The sequence below is a fragment of the Oncorhynchus kisutch genome, unplaced genomic scaffold (genome assembly GCF_002021735.2).
Source record: "Oncorhynchus kisutch isolate 150728-3 unplaced genomic scaffold, Okis_V2 Okis09a-Okis19a_hom, whole genome shotgun sequence".
Classification (NCBI taxonomy): domain Eukaryota; kingdom Metazoa; phylum Chordata; class Actinopteri; order Salmoniformes; family Salmonidae; genus Oncorhynchus; species Oncorhynchus kisutch.
Genome location: NW_022261985.1, coordinates 18,420,448 through 18,436,994, shown reverse-complemented (window position 1 = coordinate 18,436,994; position 16,547 = coordinate 18,420,448). Strand labels below are relative to the sequence as shown.

At 42.0% G+C, this 16,547-nt stretch overlaps 1 protein-coding gene across 3 annotated transcripts in view; it reads left to right on the top strand.

The window, feature by feature from the left end:
- Positions 1-16,547, top strand: part of LOC116360564 (CD9 antigen) — a 43,517-nt gene that overhangs the window by 10,698 nt on the left and 16,272 nt on the right. Inside the window, exons 1-2 of one of the 3 annotated variants that reach the window (XM_031815376.1) lie at positions 6,036-6,051; positions 6,087-6,533. The exons of 1 other annotated variant lie outside the window; for it this stretch is intronic. In XM_031815376.1, coding sequence (XP_031671236.1) covers positions 6,468-6,533 — 66 coding nt within the window. In that variant the 5' untranslated portion in view covers positions 6,036-6,051; positions 6,087-6,467. Of the gene's footprint in view, positions 1-5,947; positions 6,534-16,547 lie in introns of those variants that run through there. One more of the 3 variants, XM_031815375.1, reaches the window with a different exon arrangement.

Here is a 16,547-nt window from a genome sequence, read left to right as displayed (position 1 = left end):
TCCTGCTAACCTGTTGTTATGGAGAGGTCTTCAATGGAGACCTTCCTGCTAACCTGTTGTTATGGAGAGGTCTTCAATGGAGACCTTCCTGCTAACCTGTTGTTATGGAGAGGTCTTCAATGGAGACCTTCCTGCTAACCTGTTGTTATGGAGAGGTCTTCAATGGAGACCTTCCTGCTAACCTGTTGTTATGGAGAGGTCTTCAATGGAGACCTTCCTGCTAACCTGTTGTTATGGAGAGGTCTTCAATGGAGACCTTCCTGCTAACCTGTTGTTATGGAGAGGTCTTCAATGGAGACCTTCCTGCTAACCTGTTGTTATGGAGAGGTCTTCAATGGAGACCTTCCTGCTAACCTGTTGTTATGGAGAGGTCTTCAATGGAGACCTTCCTGCTAACCTGTTGTTATGGAGAGGTCTTCAATGGAGACCTTCCTGCTAACCTGTTGTTATGGAGAGGTCTTCAATGGAGACCTTCCTGCTAACCTGTTGTTATGGAGAGGTCTTCAATGGAGACCTTCCTGCTAACCTGTTGTTATGGAGAGGTCTTCAATGGAGACCTTCCTGCTAACCTGTTGTTATGGAGAGGTCTTCAATGGAGACCTTCCTGCTAAACTGTTGTTATGGAGAGGTCTTCAATGGAGACCTTCCTGCTAACCTGTTGTTATGGAGAGGTCTTCAATGGAGACCTTCCTGCTAACCTGTTGTTATGGAGAGGTCTTCAATGGAGACCTTCCTGCTAACCTGTTATTATGGAGAGGTCTTCAATGGTGACCTTCCTGCTAACCTGTTATTATGGAGAGGTCTTCAATGGAGACCTTCCTGCTAACCTGTTATTATGGAGAGGTCTTCAATGGTGAGTGTCCCCCAAGACATTAAGCTCATCTACCGAGCTCATGTACAAAGCAGCACACGTTTACTGAGTGACTGATTCAAAACAGTAAAATAACCAGACAAATATATTTGCAGACATCTTATATGTGTTTACCATCACAAGAGGAAAATAGTGATGTTTAGCCCTGCTAATCACTATGACAACACCACAGTGTCTGTTTCCAATGTTTAAACTAGCCCTGCTAATCACTATGACAACACCACAGTGTCTGTTTCCAGATGGTTGAACTAGCCCTGCTAATCACTATGACAACACCACAGTGTCTGTTTCCAATGTTTAAACTAGCCCTGCTAATCATAATGACAACACCACAGTGTCTGTTTCCAGATGGTTGAACTAGCCCTGCTAATCACTATGACAACACCACAGTGTCTGTTTCCAATGTTTAAACTAGCCCTGCTAATCACTATGACAACACCACAGTGTCTGTTTCCAGATGGTTGAACTAGCCCTGCTAATCACTATGACAACACCACAGTGTCTGTTTCCAATGTTTAAACTAGCCCTGCTAATCATAATGACAACACCACAGTGTCTGTTTCCAGATGGTTGAACTAGCCCTGCTAATCATTATGACAACACCACAGTGTCTGTTTCCAATGTTTAAACTAGCCCTGCTAATCATAATGACAACACCACAGTGTCTGTTTCCAGATGGTTGAACTAGCCCTGCTAATCATAATGACAACACCACAGTGTCTGTTTCCAGATGGTTGAACTAGCCCTGCTAATCACTATGACAACACCACAGTGTCTGTTTCCAATGTTTAAACTAGCCCTGCTAATCACTATGACAACACCACAGTGTCTGTTTCCAATGTTTAAACTAGCCCTGCTAATCACTATGACAACACAAGCACTGAATATTTCACACTGAATATTTCACAAACACGCTGATTGTTCAAAAGGACTGGCATATTGGTGTCTGTCCGACGATGTGAGCACCATTTGTCTGACAGTCAGTGGGACACACAGCAGCAGCTCCATGGTAACCATCAACATTTGAATTTCCCTCCATGACGTCCATGTTCTCCACTGTCACTATTCATATCCATGGTAACCATGTTCTCCACTGTCTCTATTCATATCCATGGTAACCATGTTCTCCACTGTCTCTATTCATATCCATGGTAACCATGTTCTCCACTGTCTCTATTCATATCCCTGGTAACCATGTTCTCCACTGTCTCTATTCATATCCATGGTAACCATGTTCTCCACTGTCTCTATTCATATCCATGGTAACCATGTTCTCCACTGTCTCTATTCATATCCATGGTAACCATGTTCTCCACTGTCTCTATTCATATCCATGGTAACCATGTTCTCCACTGTCTCTATTCATATCCATGGTAATCATGTTCTCCTCTGTCTCTATTCATATCCATGGTAACCATGTTCTCCACTGTCTCTATTCATATCCATGGTAATCATGTTCTCCTCTGTCTCTATTCATATCCATGGTAACCATGTTCTCCACTGTCTCTATTCATATCCATGGTAACCATGTTCTCCACTGTCTCTATTCATATCCATGGTAATCATGTTCTCCTCTGTCTCTATTCATATCCATGGTAACCATGTTCTCCACTGTCTCTATTCATATCCATGGTAATCATGTTCTCCTCTGTCTCTATTCATATCCATGGTAATCATGTTCTCCTCTGTCTCTATTCATATCCATGGTAACCATGTTCTCCACTGTCTCTATTCATATCCATGGTAACCATGTTCTCCACTGTCTCTATTCATATCCATGGTAACCATGTTCTCCTCTGTCTCTATTCATATCCATGGTAACCATGTTCTCCACTGTCTCTATTCATATCCATGGTAACCATGTTCTCCACTGTCTCTTCTGAAAAGGTTATTATCATGTAATTTGCTTGTTGTGGTGGTAATGACACAATACTTAGAGACGACTGTATTTTGTGTAAAAGAAAAGTTACAAATGGCTTATACACATCCAATATGTATATCGTTTCAGGGCGTGAGTTGGGGTGGGCAGTCTATGTTTGTTTTTCTAGGTTGTTATATTTCTATGTTGTTGGGCCTGGTATGGTTCTCAATCAGAGGCAGGTGTCGTTCGTTGTCTCTGATTGAGAATCATACTTAGGCAGCCTGTTTTCCACATTTTGGTTGTGGGTGTTTATTTTCTGTTCTGTGTTTTGTTGCACCGTTCAGGACTGTTCGTTTGTCGTGTTTTGTTTCAGTGTTCATTAAACCCGTTTTAATATGAACACTTACCACGCTGCATCTTGGTCCTCCTCTCTTTCTCCCGACGACGATCCTTACAGCAATACGTAGCAGAATGTCAAAAGTCTGGGTGTGAGACAGGACAAAAAACTGTGTAAAACAATGAAATACAGTCATTCAATGCTTAAGAAAATAACATTTAAAAAACACATTGAAAGATATAAAAACAAGTTGAGGATTATTTTAGTCTTAATGGATGTGAAATGAAAAAATCCAAATGAACTTAAAATCAGGTTTTCTAGAGCAGGGCTGGAACAAAAACCTGCACATCCAGTAGTTATCTCCAGGAGGCTTAGCTACCTCTATTATCATGTGGCTGGCAGAACAGAGAACTATTGGAGTCAACAAGCTCCTCCTCCGCCTCAATCACCATAACTGGTACATCTGACCTGCAGTGTTATATTTCCACCACTAGATGGAGACACTCTACACAGTCTGATGATCTGATCCTATAGAAATGGCCTGGTCCAATAGAAACAAGGCCTTCATCTCTATGTGATGGTCTGGTACAATAGAAACAAGGCCTTCATCTCTATGTGATGGTCTGGTCCAATAGAAACAAGGCCTTCATCTACATGTGATGGTCTGGTCCAATAGAAACAAGGCCTTCATCTCCATGTGATGGTCTGGTGCAATAGACTACAGCCGGTTCTACCATTTCACAATAGCTATTACTTCTAAACAAAATACCTTTTTGAGTAGATTCTTGTTGTTTGGTTGACTGTTTGAACAGTCATTGAGATTATATTTGGTCATCAATGCAACATAGACTACTTGGATGAATAGCCTACAGTGCATTCTAGGACCAAAAGGCTTCTCCACAGTTTTTACCCCCATAAGACTCCTGAACAGTTCATCAAATGGATACCCAGACTATCTGCATTCACTTTCTTATTTACTGTTGTTTTTATTTCTATACTTATCTATTGTTCACCTAATACCTTTTTATTTCTATACTTATCTATTGTTCACCTAATACCTTTTTATTTCTATACTTATCTATTGTTCACCTAATACCTGTTTATTTCTTTACTTATCTATTGTTCGCCTAATACCTTTTTATTTCTATACTTATCTATTGTTCACCTAATACCTTTTTATTTCTTTACTTATCTATTGTTCACCTAATACCTTTTTATTTCTATACTTATCTATTGTTCACCTAATACCTTTTTATTTCTATACTTATCTATTGTTCACCTAATACCTTTTTATTTCTTTACTTATCTATTGTTCACCTAATACCTTTTTATTTCTATACTTATCTATTGTTCACCTAATACCTTTTTATTTCTTTACTTATCTATTGTTCACCTAATACCTTTTTATTTCTATACTTATCTATTGTTCACCTAATACCTTTTTATTTCTTTACTTATCTATTGTTCACCTAATACCTTTTTATTTCTATACTTATCTATTGTTCACCTAATACCTTTTTATTTCTTTACTTATCTATTGTTCACCTAATACCTTTTTATTTCTATACTTATCTATTGTTCACCTAATACCTTTTTATTTCTTTACTTATCTATTGTTCACCTAATACCTTTTTATTTCTATACTTATCTATTGTTCACCTAATACCTTTTTATTTCTTTACTTATCTATTGTTCACCTAATACCTTTTTATTTCTATACTTATCTATTGTTCACCTAATACCTTTTTATTTCTATACTTATCTATTGTTCACCTAATACCTTTTTATTTCTATACTTATCTATTGTTCACCTAATACCTTTTTGTTAACTTAAAAATTGCACAGTTGGTTAGAGCCAGACTCAGACTCCTTAACTTTTTCCACATTTTGGTACGTTACAGCCTTATTCTAAAATGGATTAAGTCGAAGACCAAACAAACACGTAACAAAACACAGGGTAGAAACCCAAAACAAAAGAGTGAGGAGCACCTCGAATAAATAACACAAGCGCACAATGACTAACACACGGGACGACACCCATAATCATCTGCGCAGTCCACAAGGGCACGAAGGCAAAACACAGGTACTCACACGCACCAACGGACATAGTAACAATAATCAACAGCCCAGTGGAAACCAAAGGGCACGAAGGCAAAACACAGGTACTCACACGCACCAACGGACATAGTAACAATAATCAACAGCCCAGTGGAAACCAAAGGGCACGAAGGCAAAACACAGGTACTCACACGCACCAACGGACATAGTAACAATAATCAACAGCCCAGTGGAAACCAAAGGGCACGAAGGCAAAACACAGGTACTCACACGCACCAACGGACATAGTAACAATAATCAACAGCCCAGTGGAAACCAAAGGGCACGAAGGCAAAACACAGGTACTCACACGCACCAACGGACATAGTAACAATAATCAACAGCCCAGTGGAAACCAAAGGGCACGAAGGCAAAACACAGGTACTCACACGCACCAACGGACATAGTAACAATAATCAACAGCCCAGTGGAAACCAAAGGGCACACTTATACAAGTACTAATCAGTGGGAATAGGGGACAGGTGTGTGTAATGAAAGTTCTGGAAGGATCCGTGACAATAAGGCTGTAACGTAACAAAATGTGGAAAAGGTCAAGGGGTCTGAATACTTTCCGAAGGCACTGTGTATAGTCTATAGATCAGATCAAGGAACCAAGCAAAATCCTGCCCCCACGGCTGAGGAAGGAATGATATGTCTCCATTTTCAGGTAGTAAAAAAGGTATGTTGAATGCAGGTACGAGGAAAAACAATATTGCAACACTCAGAATCTTGCGTCTGCGTAGAGCTTGTTGTAAGTTTAGTCGCGCCCCTCCCTTCCTGCTTGACTGACTGACTAACAAAGAACAAGTGAGGTTGGAGGGTGTGGCTCAGGAATTCTCCACAGACCTCTCTCCTTCGTGTTCTTTCACAGGTTTCTTTCCGCAGGTTTAACTCTGACTAGACTTCTCTGGGAACCGCAGGTTTAACTCTGACTAGACTTCTCTGGGAACCGCAGGTTTAACTCTGACTAGACTTCTCTGGGAACAGTCGGTTTAACTCTGACTAGACTTCTCTGGGAACCGTAGGTTTAACTCTGACTAGACTTCTCTGGGAACAGTCGGTTTAACTCTGACTAGACTTCTCTGGGAGCCGCAGGTTTAACTCTGACTAGACTTGTCTGGGAACAGTCGGTTTAACTCTGACTAGACTTCTCTGGGAACCGTAGGTTTAACTCTGACTAGACTTGTCTGGGAACAGTCGGTTTAACTCTGACTAGACTTCTCTGGGAACCGTAGGTTTAACTCTGACTAGACTTCTCTGGGATATTTCTCTCCACCACCAAACCTGTGCTGTATTTTACCATGGGAGTCGTAGGAGGAATCAAATGCATCAAATACCTGATGTTCATGTTCAACTTCCTCTTCTGGGTAAGTGGTGCTCTGAGATATCGAACTTCTGTCTCATATTCTCTCTACTGAAAGTAACTGAAAGGTTGCTGGCTCGAATCCCCATCTGTTGTTCTGCACCTGAACAAGGCAGTTAACCCACTGTTCCTTGGTAGGCTGTCATTGTAAATCAGAATTTCGTCACAACTTCCTTGCCTAAAAAAAAAAAAAATGACCCTCTCTCTTTTGTCACATTCTCTCTTCTCTTTTACAATGTTATCAGCATTTTGGTGGTCAGATGTTTGTTGGCCATAGTGAGAAAAGAGAATGATTAACACTGAGAAGCTAAATCAGACTGGACGAGTGTCTGGTTGTTTCCCTTGGTTGGTAAGGTATCCCTGAGATACACTCTGTTTGACTGTGTGTGATATATCATCCAGGTCTTATGTTATTATATTCTTTTATAAAGACAGTGATACAAACATTGACATTCATTGTACTGTTGAATGGGATGGCCAATTTAGAGGACAGAACTGAACTCACACATACACAAAATAAAACTACATCCTATTAGGTGGTACATGTATAAGAAGACAGCATATAGTCATTACAAGCAGTGTGGTTAAACCAAAATAAAACTAAATCCTATTAGGTGGTACATGTATAAGAAGACAGCATATAGTCATTACAAGCAGTGTGGTTAAACCAAAATAAAACTAAATCCTATTAGGTGGTACATGTATAAGAAGACAGCATATAGTCATTACAAGCAGTGTGGTTAAACCAAAATAAAACTAAATCCTATTAGGTGGTACATGTATAAGAAGACAGCATATAGTCATTACAAGCAGTGTGGTTAAACCAAAATAAAACTAAATCCTATTAGGTGGTACATGTATAAGAAGACAGCATATAGTCATTACAAGCAGTGTGGTTAAACCAAAATAAAACTAAATCCTATTAGGTGGTACATGTATAAGAAGACAGCATATAGTCATTACAAGCAGTGTGGTTAAACCAAAATAAAACTAAATCCTATTAGGTGGTACATGTATAAGAAGACAGCATATAGTCATTACAAGCAGTGTGGTTAAACCAAAATAAAACTAAATCCTATTAGGTGGTACATGTATAAGAAGACAGCATATAGTCATTACAAGCAGTGTGGTTAAACCAAAATAAAACTAAATCCTATTAGGTGGTACATGTATAAGAAGACAGCATATAGTCATTACAAGCAGTGTGGTTAAACCAAAATAAAACTAAATCCTATTAGGTGGTACATGTATAAGAAGACAGCATATAGTCATTACAAGCAGTGTGGTTAAACCAAAATAAAACTAAATCCTATTAGGTGGTACATGTATAAGAAGACAGCATATAGTCATTACAAGCAGTGTGGTTAAACCAAAATAAAACTAAATCCTATTAGGTGGTACATGTATAAGAAGACAGCATATAGTCATTACAAGCAGTGTGGTTAAACCAAAATAAAACTAAATCCTATTAGGTGGTACATGTATAAGAAGACAGCATATAGTCATTACAAGCAGTGTGGTTAAACCAAAATAAAACTAAATCCTATTAGGTGGTACATGTATAAGAAGACAGCATATAGTCATTACAAGCAGTGTGGTTAAACCAAAATAAAACTAAATCCTATTAGGTGGTACATGTATAAGAAGACAGCATATAGTCATTACAAGCAGTGTGGTTAAACCAAAATAAAACTAAATCCTATTAGGTGGTACATGTATAAGAAGACAGCATATAGTCATTACAAGCAGTGTGGTTAAACCAAAATAAAACTAAATCCTATTAGGTGGTACATGTATAAGAAGACAGCATATAGTCATTACAAGCAGTGTGGTTAAACCAAAATAAAACTAAATCCTATTAGGTGGTACATGTATAAGAAGACAGCATATAGTCATTACAGGCAGTGTAGTTAAACCAAAATAAAACTAAATCCTATTAGGTGGTACATGTATAAGAAGACAGCATATAGTCATTACAAGCAGTGTGGTTAAACCAAAATAAAACTAAATCCTATTAGGTGGTACATGTATAAGAAGACAGCATATAGTCATTACAAGCAGTGTAGTTAAACCAAAATAAAACTAAATCCTATTAGGTGGTACATGTATAAGAAGACAGCATATAGTCATTACAGGCAGTGTGGTTAAACCAAAATAAAACTAAATCCTATTAGGTGGTACATGTATAAGAAGACAGCATATAGTCATTACAAGCAGTGTGGTTAAACCAAAATAAAACTAAATCCTATTAGGTGGTACATGTATAAGAAGACAGATTATAGTCATTACAAGCAGTGTGGTTAAACCAAAATAAAACTAAATCCTATTAGGTGGTACATGTATAAGAAGACAGCATATAGTCATTACAAGCAGTGTGGTTAAACCAAAATAAATATTGAGATGAGTACAGCACAGAGTAGCAGCAGATCGTCAACCCAGTTATGAAGCGGGACCATTTATCCAGTATCGGCTGACATATCTTGTAAAACATTGGACTTCTATTGGAGGTATCGTATCTTTTCATATGTATTACAGCCCCTAAATCCCGTAACCACATTTCAAAGGTAGGTACAGGCTCCAATTTCCAAAATTGCAATATGAGCCTCTTGGCTAATAGAGTACAAAGAGAGACAGCCTTCCCTTCCTGGTTATTCCCATCAACTGTACCAAACAGAGCGATCAATGGGTCTGGGGCTAGAACTCTATCGAAGGCTTTAGATAAGTCATCAAAAATGAGAGCCCAATAAGCCTGTAACTTAGGACATGTCCAGAATAAGTGGGTCAACGTCCCCTCCTCCAGCTTGCACCTCTCACACAGTGGTGAGGTGTCCAGGAATATTTCATGCAGTTTTACTTTTGAGTAACGTAACCTGTGTATCACCTTAAACTGTACATGGTTGAGTCTGGCATTCACTGAACTGTGGTTTATATTCTCTGAGAGCTTCTACCCAGTCCTCATCTGAGAGCTTCTACCCAGTCCTCATCTGAGAGCTTCTACCCAGTCCTCATCTGAGAGCTCATCTGAGAGCTTCTACCCAGTCCTCATCTCAGAGCTTCTACCCAGTTCTCATCTGAGAGCTTTTACCCAGTCCTCATCTGAGAGCTTCTACCCAGTCCTCATCTGAGTTCTTCTACCCGGTCCTCATCTGAGAGCTTCTACCCAGTCCTCATCTGAGAGCTTCTACCCAGTCCTCATCTGAGAGCTTCTACCCAGTCCTCATCTGAGAGCTTCTACCCAGTCCTCATCTGAGAGCTTCTACCCAGTCCTCATCTGAGAGCTTCTACCCAGTCCTCATCTGAGAGCTTCTACCCAGTCCTCATCTGAGAGCTTCTACCCAGTCCTCATCTGAGAGCTTCTACCCAGTCCTCATCTCAGAGCTTCTACCCAGTCCTCATCTGAGAGCTTCTACCCAGTCCTCATCTCAGAGCTTCTACCCAGTCCTCATCTGAGAGCTTCTACCCAGTCCTCATCTGAGAGCTTCTACCCAGTCCTCATCTGAGAGCTTCTACCCAGTCCTCATCTGAGAGCTTCTACCCAGTCCTCATCTCAGAGCTTCTACCCAGTCTTTATCTGAGAGCTTCTACCCAGTCCTCATCTGAAAGCTTCTACCCAGTCCTCATCTGAGAGCTTCTACCCAGTCCTCATCTCAGAGCTTCTACCCAGTCCTCATCTCTGAGCTTCTACCCAGTCCTCATCTGAGAGCTTCTACCCAGTCCTCATCTCAGAGCTTCTACCCAGTCCTCATCTGAGATTTCTGAACCAAGTTCTTGTTCCCAAGCCCTTTTAATAGTGTCTGTGGATACCTCTATGTGGGCCTGTAGCACATCATGCAGTCTAGAGACCGACCCTTTTAATAGTGTCTGTGGATACCTCTATGGGGGCATGTAGTACATCATATAGTCTAGAGACAGACCTTTTTAATAGTGTCTGTGGATACCTCTATGAGGGCCTATAGCACATCATACAGTCTAGAGACCGACCCTTTTGAATGGGGTTCGATAAGGATCAAGCTATCTAATTTGGCTTAATGCCATACTGTGGGATTTGTGTCCTTAAGAAATTCCTGATTTGGAGGTATCTGAAATAATGTGTTGTTGGCACGTTGAACTTTCCCTGTAATTGTTGAAATGAAGCTAACTGGCCATCTATGTATAGATTACCAATTGTTGTGAGCCCCTTCTCCCTCTACTGTGAAAACACCACACCATCCAATGCAGGGTGGAAAGCATGATTCAGACAAATTGGGCTGTCAATGTAAACAGTGGGTATGATAAGAAAATACCTCATCTGTTTCCAGATCATAAGAGTATGACAAATGACTGGATTAGAGTCATAAGTGTCTTTTTCCACATATTCTGGACTATTAACAAGTGCAGGGAGTGAGGAACGTTGACAGGAGGCTTGCTCACGAAGGCATAAAATTCTGACGGATCCCAGGTAAACTTTCCCTCCAGAAAGACAATGTTCGGATTAGCAGCCCAATAATACAGTTTGAAGTGAGGAAGGCCAAAGCCCCCCCTCTATCTTGTACTTGCATAAATGCTTCTTTGAAATTCTGTCTGCCTTGTTATATACAGTATAAATTGACCAAGGTTATTGGTTTCGAATTCAGTATACAAGCCACAATAACATACCGACCATTAGGATCTGAAATGGAGGTTGAGTAAACAAAAGGAATGTTTTTCCTTATCAGGATTGCTACCCCTCTCGCTTTTGCATCAAAGTTATACTGGTATATCTGCCCGATCCAGCCGACTCGTAGCTTGGCCTGAGCCGAGCGTTTGATGAGCTTCTTGAAGTGATTTATTTTATTTATTTTTATTTCACCTTTATTTAACCAGGTAGGCTAGTTGAGAACACCTTTATTTAACCAGGTAGGCTAGTTGAGAACACCTTTATTTAACCAGGGAGGCTAGTTGAGAACACCTTTATTTAACCAGGTAGGCTAGTTGAGAACACCTTTATTTAACCAGGTAGGCTAGTTGAGAACACCTTTATTTAACCAGGTAGGCTAGTTGAGAACACCTTTATTTAACCAGGTAGGCTAGTTGAGAACACCTTTATTTAACCAGGTAGGCCAGTTGAGAACACCTTTATTTAACCAGGTAGGCTAGTTGAGAACACCTTTATTTAACCAGGTAGGCTAGTTGAGAACACCTTTATTTAACCAGGTAGGCTAGTTGAGAACACCTTTATTTAACCAGGTAGGCTAGTTGAGAACACCTTTATTTAACCAGGTAGGCTAGTTGAGAACACCTTTATTTAACCAGGTAGGCTAGTTGAGAACACCTTTATTTAACCAGGTAGGCTAGTTGAGAACACCTTTATTTAACCAGGTAGGCTAGTTGAGAACACCTTTATTTAACCAGGTAGGCTAGTTGAGAACACCTTTATTTAACCAGGTAGGCTAGTTGAGAACAAGTCCTAATTTGCAACTGTGACCTGGCCAAGATAAAGCATAGCAATTCGACACATACCACAGAGTTACACATGGAGTAAACAGACATACAATCAATAATACAGGAGAACAAGTATATATAGTGTGTGTGCAAATGAGGTAGGATAAGCGAGGTAAGGCAATTGTCACGAACCGGCTCAAAGCCCGTAACAAAGGGAGACAACGTGGAGATAAGGAGTAACAAAATATATATTTATTAACTAAAGCAACTAAGGAAAATATACAATGGTGTGTGTAATCAGTAATCAGTAGTGTAAGTGAATGTTTTGCATGCATGAATGTGATAATGCAGGGTGTTGAAAGGTGCCAAAGCAAACAAACAAAAGGCCACCAAGAACCACAACACAATCTACAAAGGTGTCTGCATGGAGAGAGTCTCCTCCATGAATGTGGAAGAGGTCTATTTAATCCTGGGAGACACATGGCCCAGGTGTTTCCCATGAAGCTGACGACCCTCCCAACTCCACCCACCGGCATCCTAATAAGGAAACAAGAACAGACAGAATACGGCAGACAGAGTGGGAGGGTCGTCACATTCCCCCCCATAAAACCGGGGACCAACAAGGACCCCGGAACATCATACCAGCCTCTGCGTCCCAAATTGACACAGCCTCTGCGTCCCAAATTGACACAGCCTCTGCGTCCCAAATTGACACAGCCTCTGCGTCCCAAATTGACACAGCCTCTGCGTCCCAAATTGACACAGCCTCTGCGTCCCAAATTGACACAGCCTCTGCGTCCCAAATTGACACAGCCTCTGCGTCCCAAATTGACACAGCCTCTGCGTCCCAAATTGACACAGCCTCTGCGTCCCAAATTGACACAGCCTCTGCGTCCCAAATTGACACAGCCTCTGCGTCCCAAATTGACACAGCCTCTGCGTCCCAAATTGACACAGCCTCTGCGTCCCAAATTGACACAGCCTCTGCGTCCCAAATTGACACAGCCTCTGCGTCCCAAATTGACACAGCCTCTGCGTCCCAAATTGACACAGCCTCTGCGTCCCAAATTGACACAGCCTCTGCGTCCCAAATTGACACAGCCTCTGCGTCCCAAATTGACACAGCCTCTGCGTCCCAAATTGACACAGCCTCTGCGTCCCAAATTGACACAGCCTCTGCGTCCCAAATTGACACAGCCTCTGCGTCCCAAATTGACACAGCCTCTGCGTCCCAAATTGACACAGCCTCTGCGTCCCAAATTGACACAGCCTCTGCGTCCCAAATTGACACAGCCTCTGCGTCCCAAATTGACACAGCCTCTGCGTCCCAAATTGACACAGCCTCTGCGTCCCAAATTGACACAGCCTCTGCGTCCCAAATTGACACAGCCTCTGCGTCCCAAATTGACACAGCCTCTGCGTCCCAAATTGACACAGCCTCTGCGTCCCAAATTGACGAGGGGTTATGTGTTCACACCTCCACCTGCACCAACCAACCTCCTCCCCAGACCTCAGCAACCTTTGTGCATAGGAAGCAATATTTAAGAGGAAAGAAGAACGACCAGGAGGGAACAGACATTATGAGGGGTTATGTGTTCACACCTCCACCAACCAACCTCCTCCCCAGACCTCAGCAACCTTTGTGCATAGGAAGCAATATTTAAGAGGAAAGAAGAACACACGACCAGGAGGGAACAGACAGGAAAGATAGAACATGACAACCCGAAACAATGGTCAGTCACGTAAACATTCAGAAACATGGCACAAAAGACCAACAGCTACAAACTCCAACGAAAAGAACATCAGGGTCCTTCTTAATTTTTACAACTCCCAACGATTCATAGTCACTTCCAACGATTCATAGTCACTGCCAACGAAACAGAATTTCACTAATTTCAATCATTTAACCTTGTAGTGTTCAGCGATCTTCAACGGCTGTTCTTTAGTACATAATTCTAACAGGTCCTCTGATGGAAAGCGAATGAACTTGTATACATGAGACACCATAGTCATAAGTAAATAATCTTGCTCAACCCCTCTGCTGAGCACATCAGACCACAACCAGAGAAATGACAATCACCCTGAGCACCACAGAAGAGAGATGTGATACGGAGCTTCCCCAAAACCTACAATAACTCAACCCTAGTCTTCGTGCAGATTTGCGGTGGGTATTTACGCACTGTAGCCCGCTGGCAAGGAAATAGAACTCCCCAGCATGCTGGCAAATTCCACCAAGCCACGGATGTGCCCCCGAGACAACTGCTCAGTCCACAGACACCACACAAAAATAACAAACATTTAACCATGCCCAACATGTCCAAAATTTAAACACGTCGCTAAGCCTATCAGGGGAAAAAGGCTATAGCTCCGGGTAGCAAGTTGCACTACCCTACACAAATCTCCTACCGAGGTACACAGCCGATTTACTCACCTCCTCAGACTGACTTCCCAACAGAAAGTAGAACAAGAGTTTCCAGGCTAGGCAGGGCCTGGAAACTAACCATTCTCTCTCCAACGCAGCACACAAACCAAACAACAAAGGCAACCAATACTGGGCCTATCAAACTCAATATGCAAACCAAACACATACCTCCACGGTCTCCCAAACCAATAGTTCAAAGATCCCGGATGAGCTCCCACTTGTCACGAACCGGCTCAAAGCCCGTAACAAAGGGAGACAACGTGGAGATAAGGAGTAACAAAATATATATTTATTAACTAAAGCAACTAAGGAAAATATACAATGGTGTGTGTAATCAGTAATCAGTAGTGTAAGTGAATGTTTTGCATGCATGAATGTGATAATGCAGGGTGTTGAAAGGTGCCAAAGCAAACAAACAAAAGGCCACCAAGAACCACAACACAATCTACAAAGGTGTCTGCATGGAGAGAGTCTCCTCCATGAATGTGGAAGAGGTCTATTTAATCCTGGGAGACACATGGCCCAGGTGTTTCCCATGAAGCTGACGACCCTCCCAACTCCACCCACCGGCATCCTAATAAGGAAACAAGAACAGACAGAATACGGCAGACAGAGTGGGAGGGTCGTCACACAATAAATAGGCCGTGGTGGCGAAGTAATTAAAGTATAGCAATTAAACATTGGAATGGTAGATGTGCAGAAGATGAATGTGCAAGTAGAGATACTGGGGTGCAAAGGATCAAGATAAATAAATAAAGTATGGGGATGAGGAAGATATATGGGCTGTTTACAGATGGGCTATGTACAGGTGCAGTGATCTGTGAGCTACTCTGACAGCTGGTGCTTAAAGCTAGTGAGGGAGATATGAGTCTCCAGCTTCAGTGATTTTTGCAGTTCGTTCCAGTCATTGGCAGCAGAGAACTGAAGGAAAGGCGACCAAAGGAGGAATTGGCTTTGGGGGTGACCAGTGAGATATACCTGCTGGAATGCGTACTACGGGTGGGTGCTGCTATGGTGACCAGTGAGCTGAGATAAGGCGGGGCTTTACCTAGCAGAGACTTGTAGATAATCTGTAGCCAGTGGGTTTGGTGACGAGTATGAAGCGAGGGCCAACCAACGAGAGCATACAGGTCGCAGTGGTGGTTAGTGTATGGGGCTTTGGTGACAAAACGGATGGCACTGTGTAACCTGCTTGGAATAGAGGAATTGGTTTTATGCATTACCCCAAGGGAGATGTTTAGTTTACCGAAAATACAGCACCCTGTCCAATGTGTTGGTAGGTAGAGACGGGCTTGATCACCACAGATCCAATCAGTAAATGTTGCCGAGCCAAATTGATGAGGAGAACGATTGTCAGTTTCTGCATCAATAATGGTGTGTCCCACCCTCAATGGAAATATTGCTTGGGTTGTGACAATGACAGGTCCTGAATGGGGTTCGCCGGGGTTGGATCAGAACAGGTTCTGAATGGGGTCCGCCGGGGTTGGATCAGAACAGGTCCTGAATGGGGTTCGCCGGGGTTGGATCAGAACAGGTTCTGAATGGGGTCCGCCGGGGTTGGATCAGAACAGGTCCTGAATGGGGTTCGCCGGGGTTGGATCAGAACAGGTTCTGAATGGGGTCCGCCGGGGTTGGATCAGAACAGGTCCTGAATGGGGTTCGCCGGGGTTGGATCAGAACAGGTTCTGGTACCCGGGATCTAGGTTCTAAGATGATTCTACTGCACCAATGTGAACAATAAAATCCCACTCGTAAATATTTTGTTATTTTGTATTTATCCCTCAGTGTTCTACCTAGTGAGGGTTGACCCCCTGTGTTCTCATTGGATAAGAGCCCTTCTAGTGCACATAGAGTGTCATTAATGCATTTATCCCTCAGTGTTCTACCTAGTGAGGGTTGACCCCCTGTGTTCTCATTGGATAAGAGCCCTTCTAGTGCACATAGAGTGTCATTAATGCATTTATCCCTCAGTGTTCTACCTAATGAGGGTTGACCCCCTGTGTTCTCATTGGATAAGAGCCCTTCTAGTGCACATAGAGTGTCATTAATGCATTTATCCCTCAGTGTTCTACCTAGTGAGGGTTGACCCCCTGTGTTCTCATGGGATAAGAGCCCTTCTAGTGCACATAGAGTGTCATTAATGCTGACCTCTACTGAATACTGTAAGAATGGGGAGATCGCTGAATGTGGAAACAA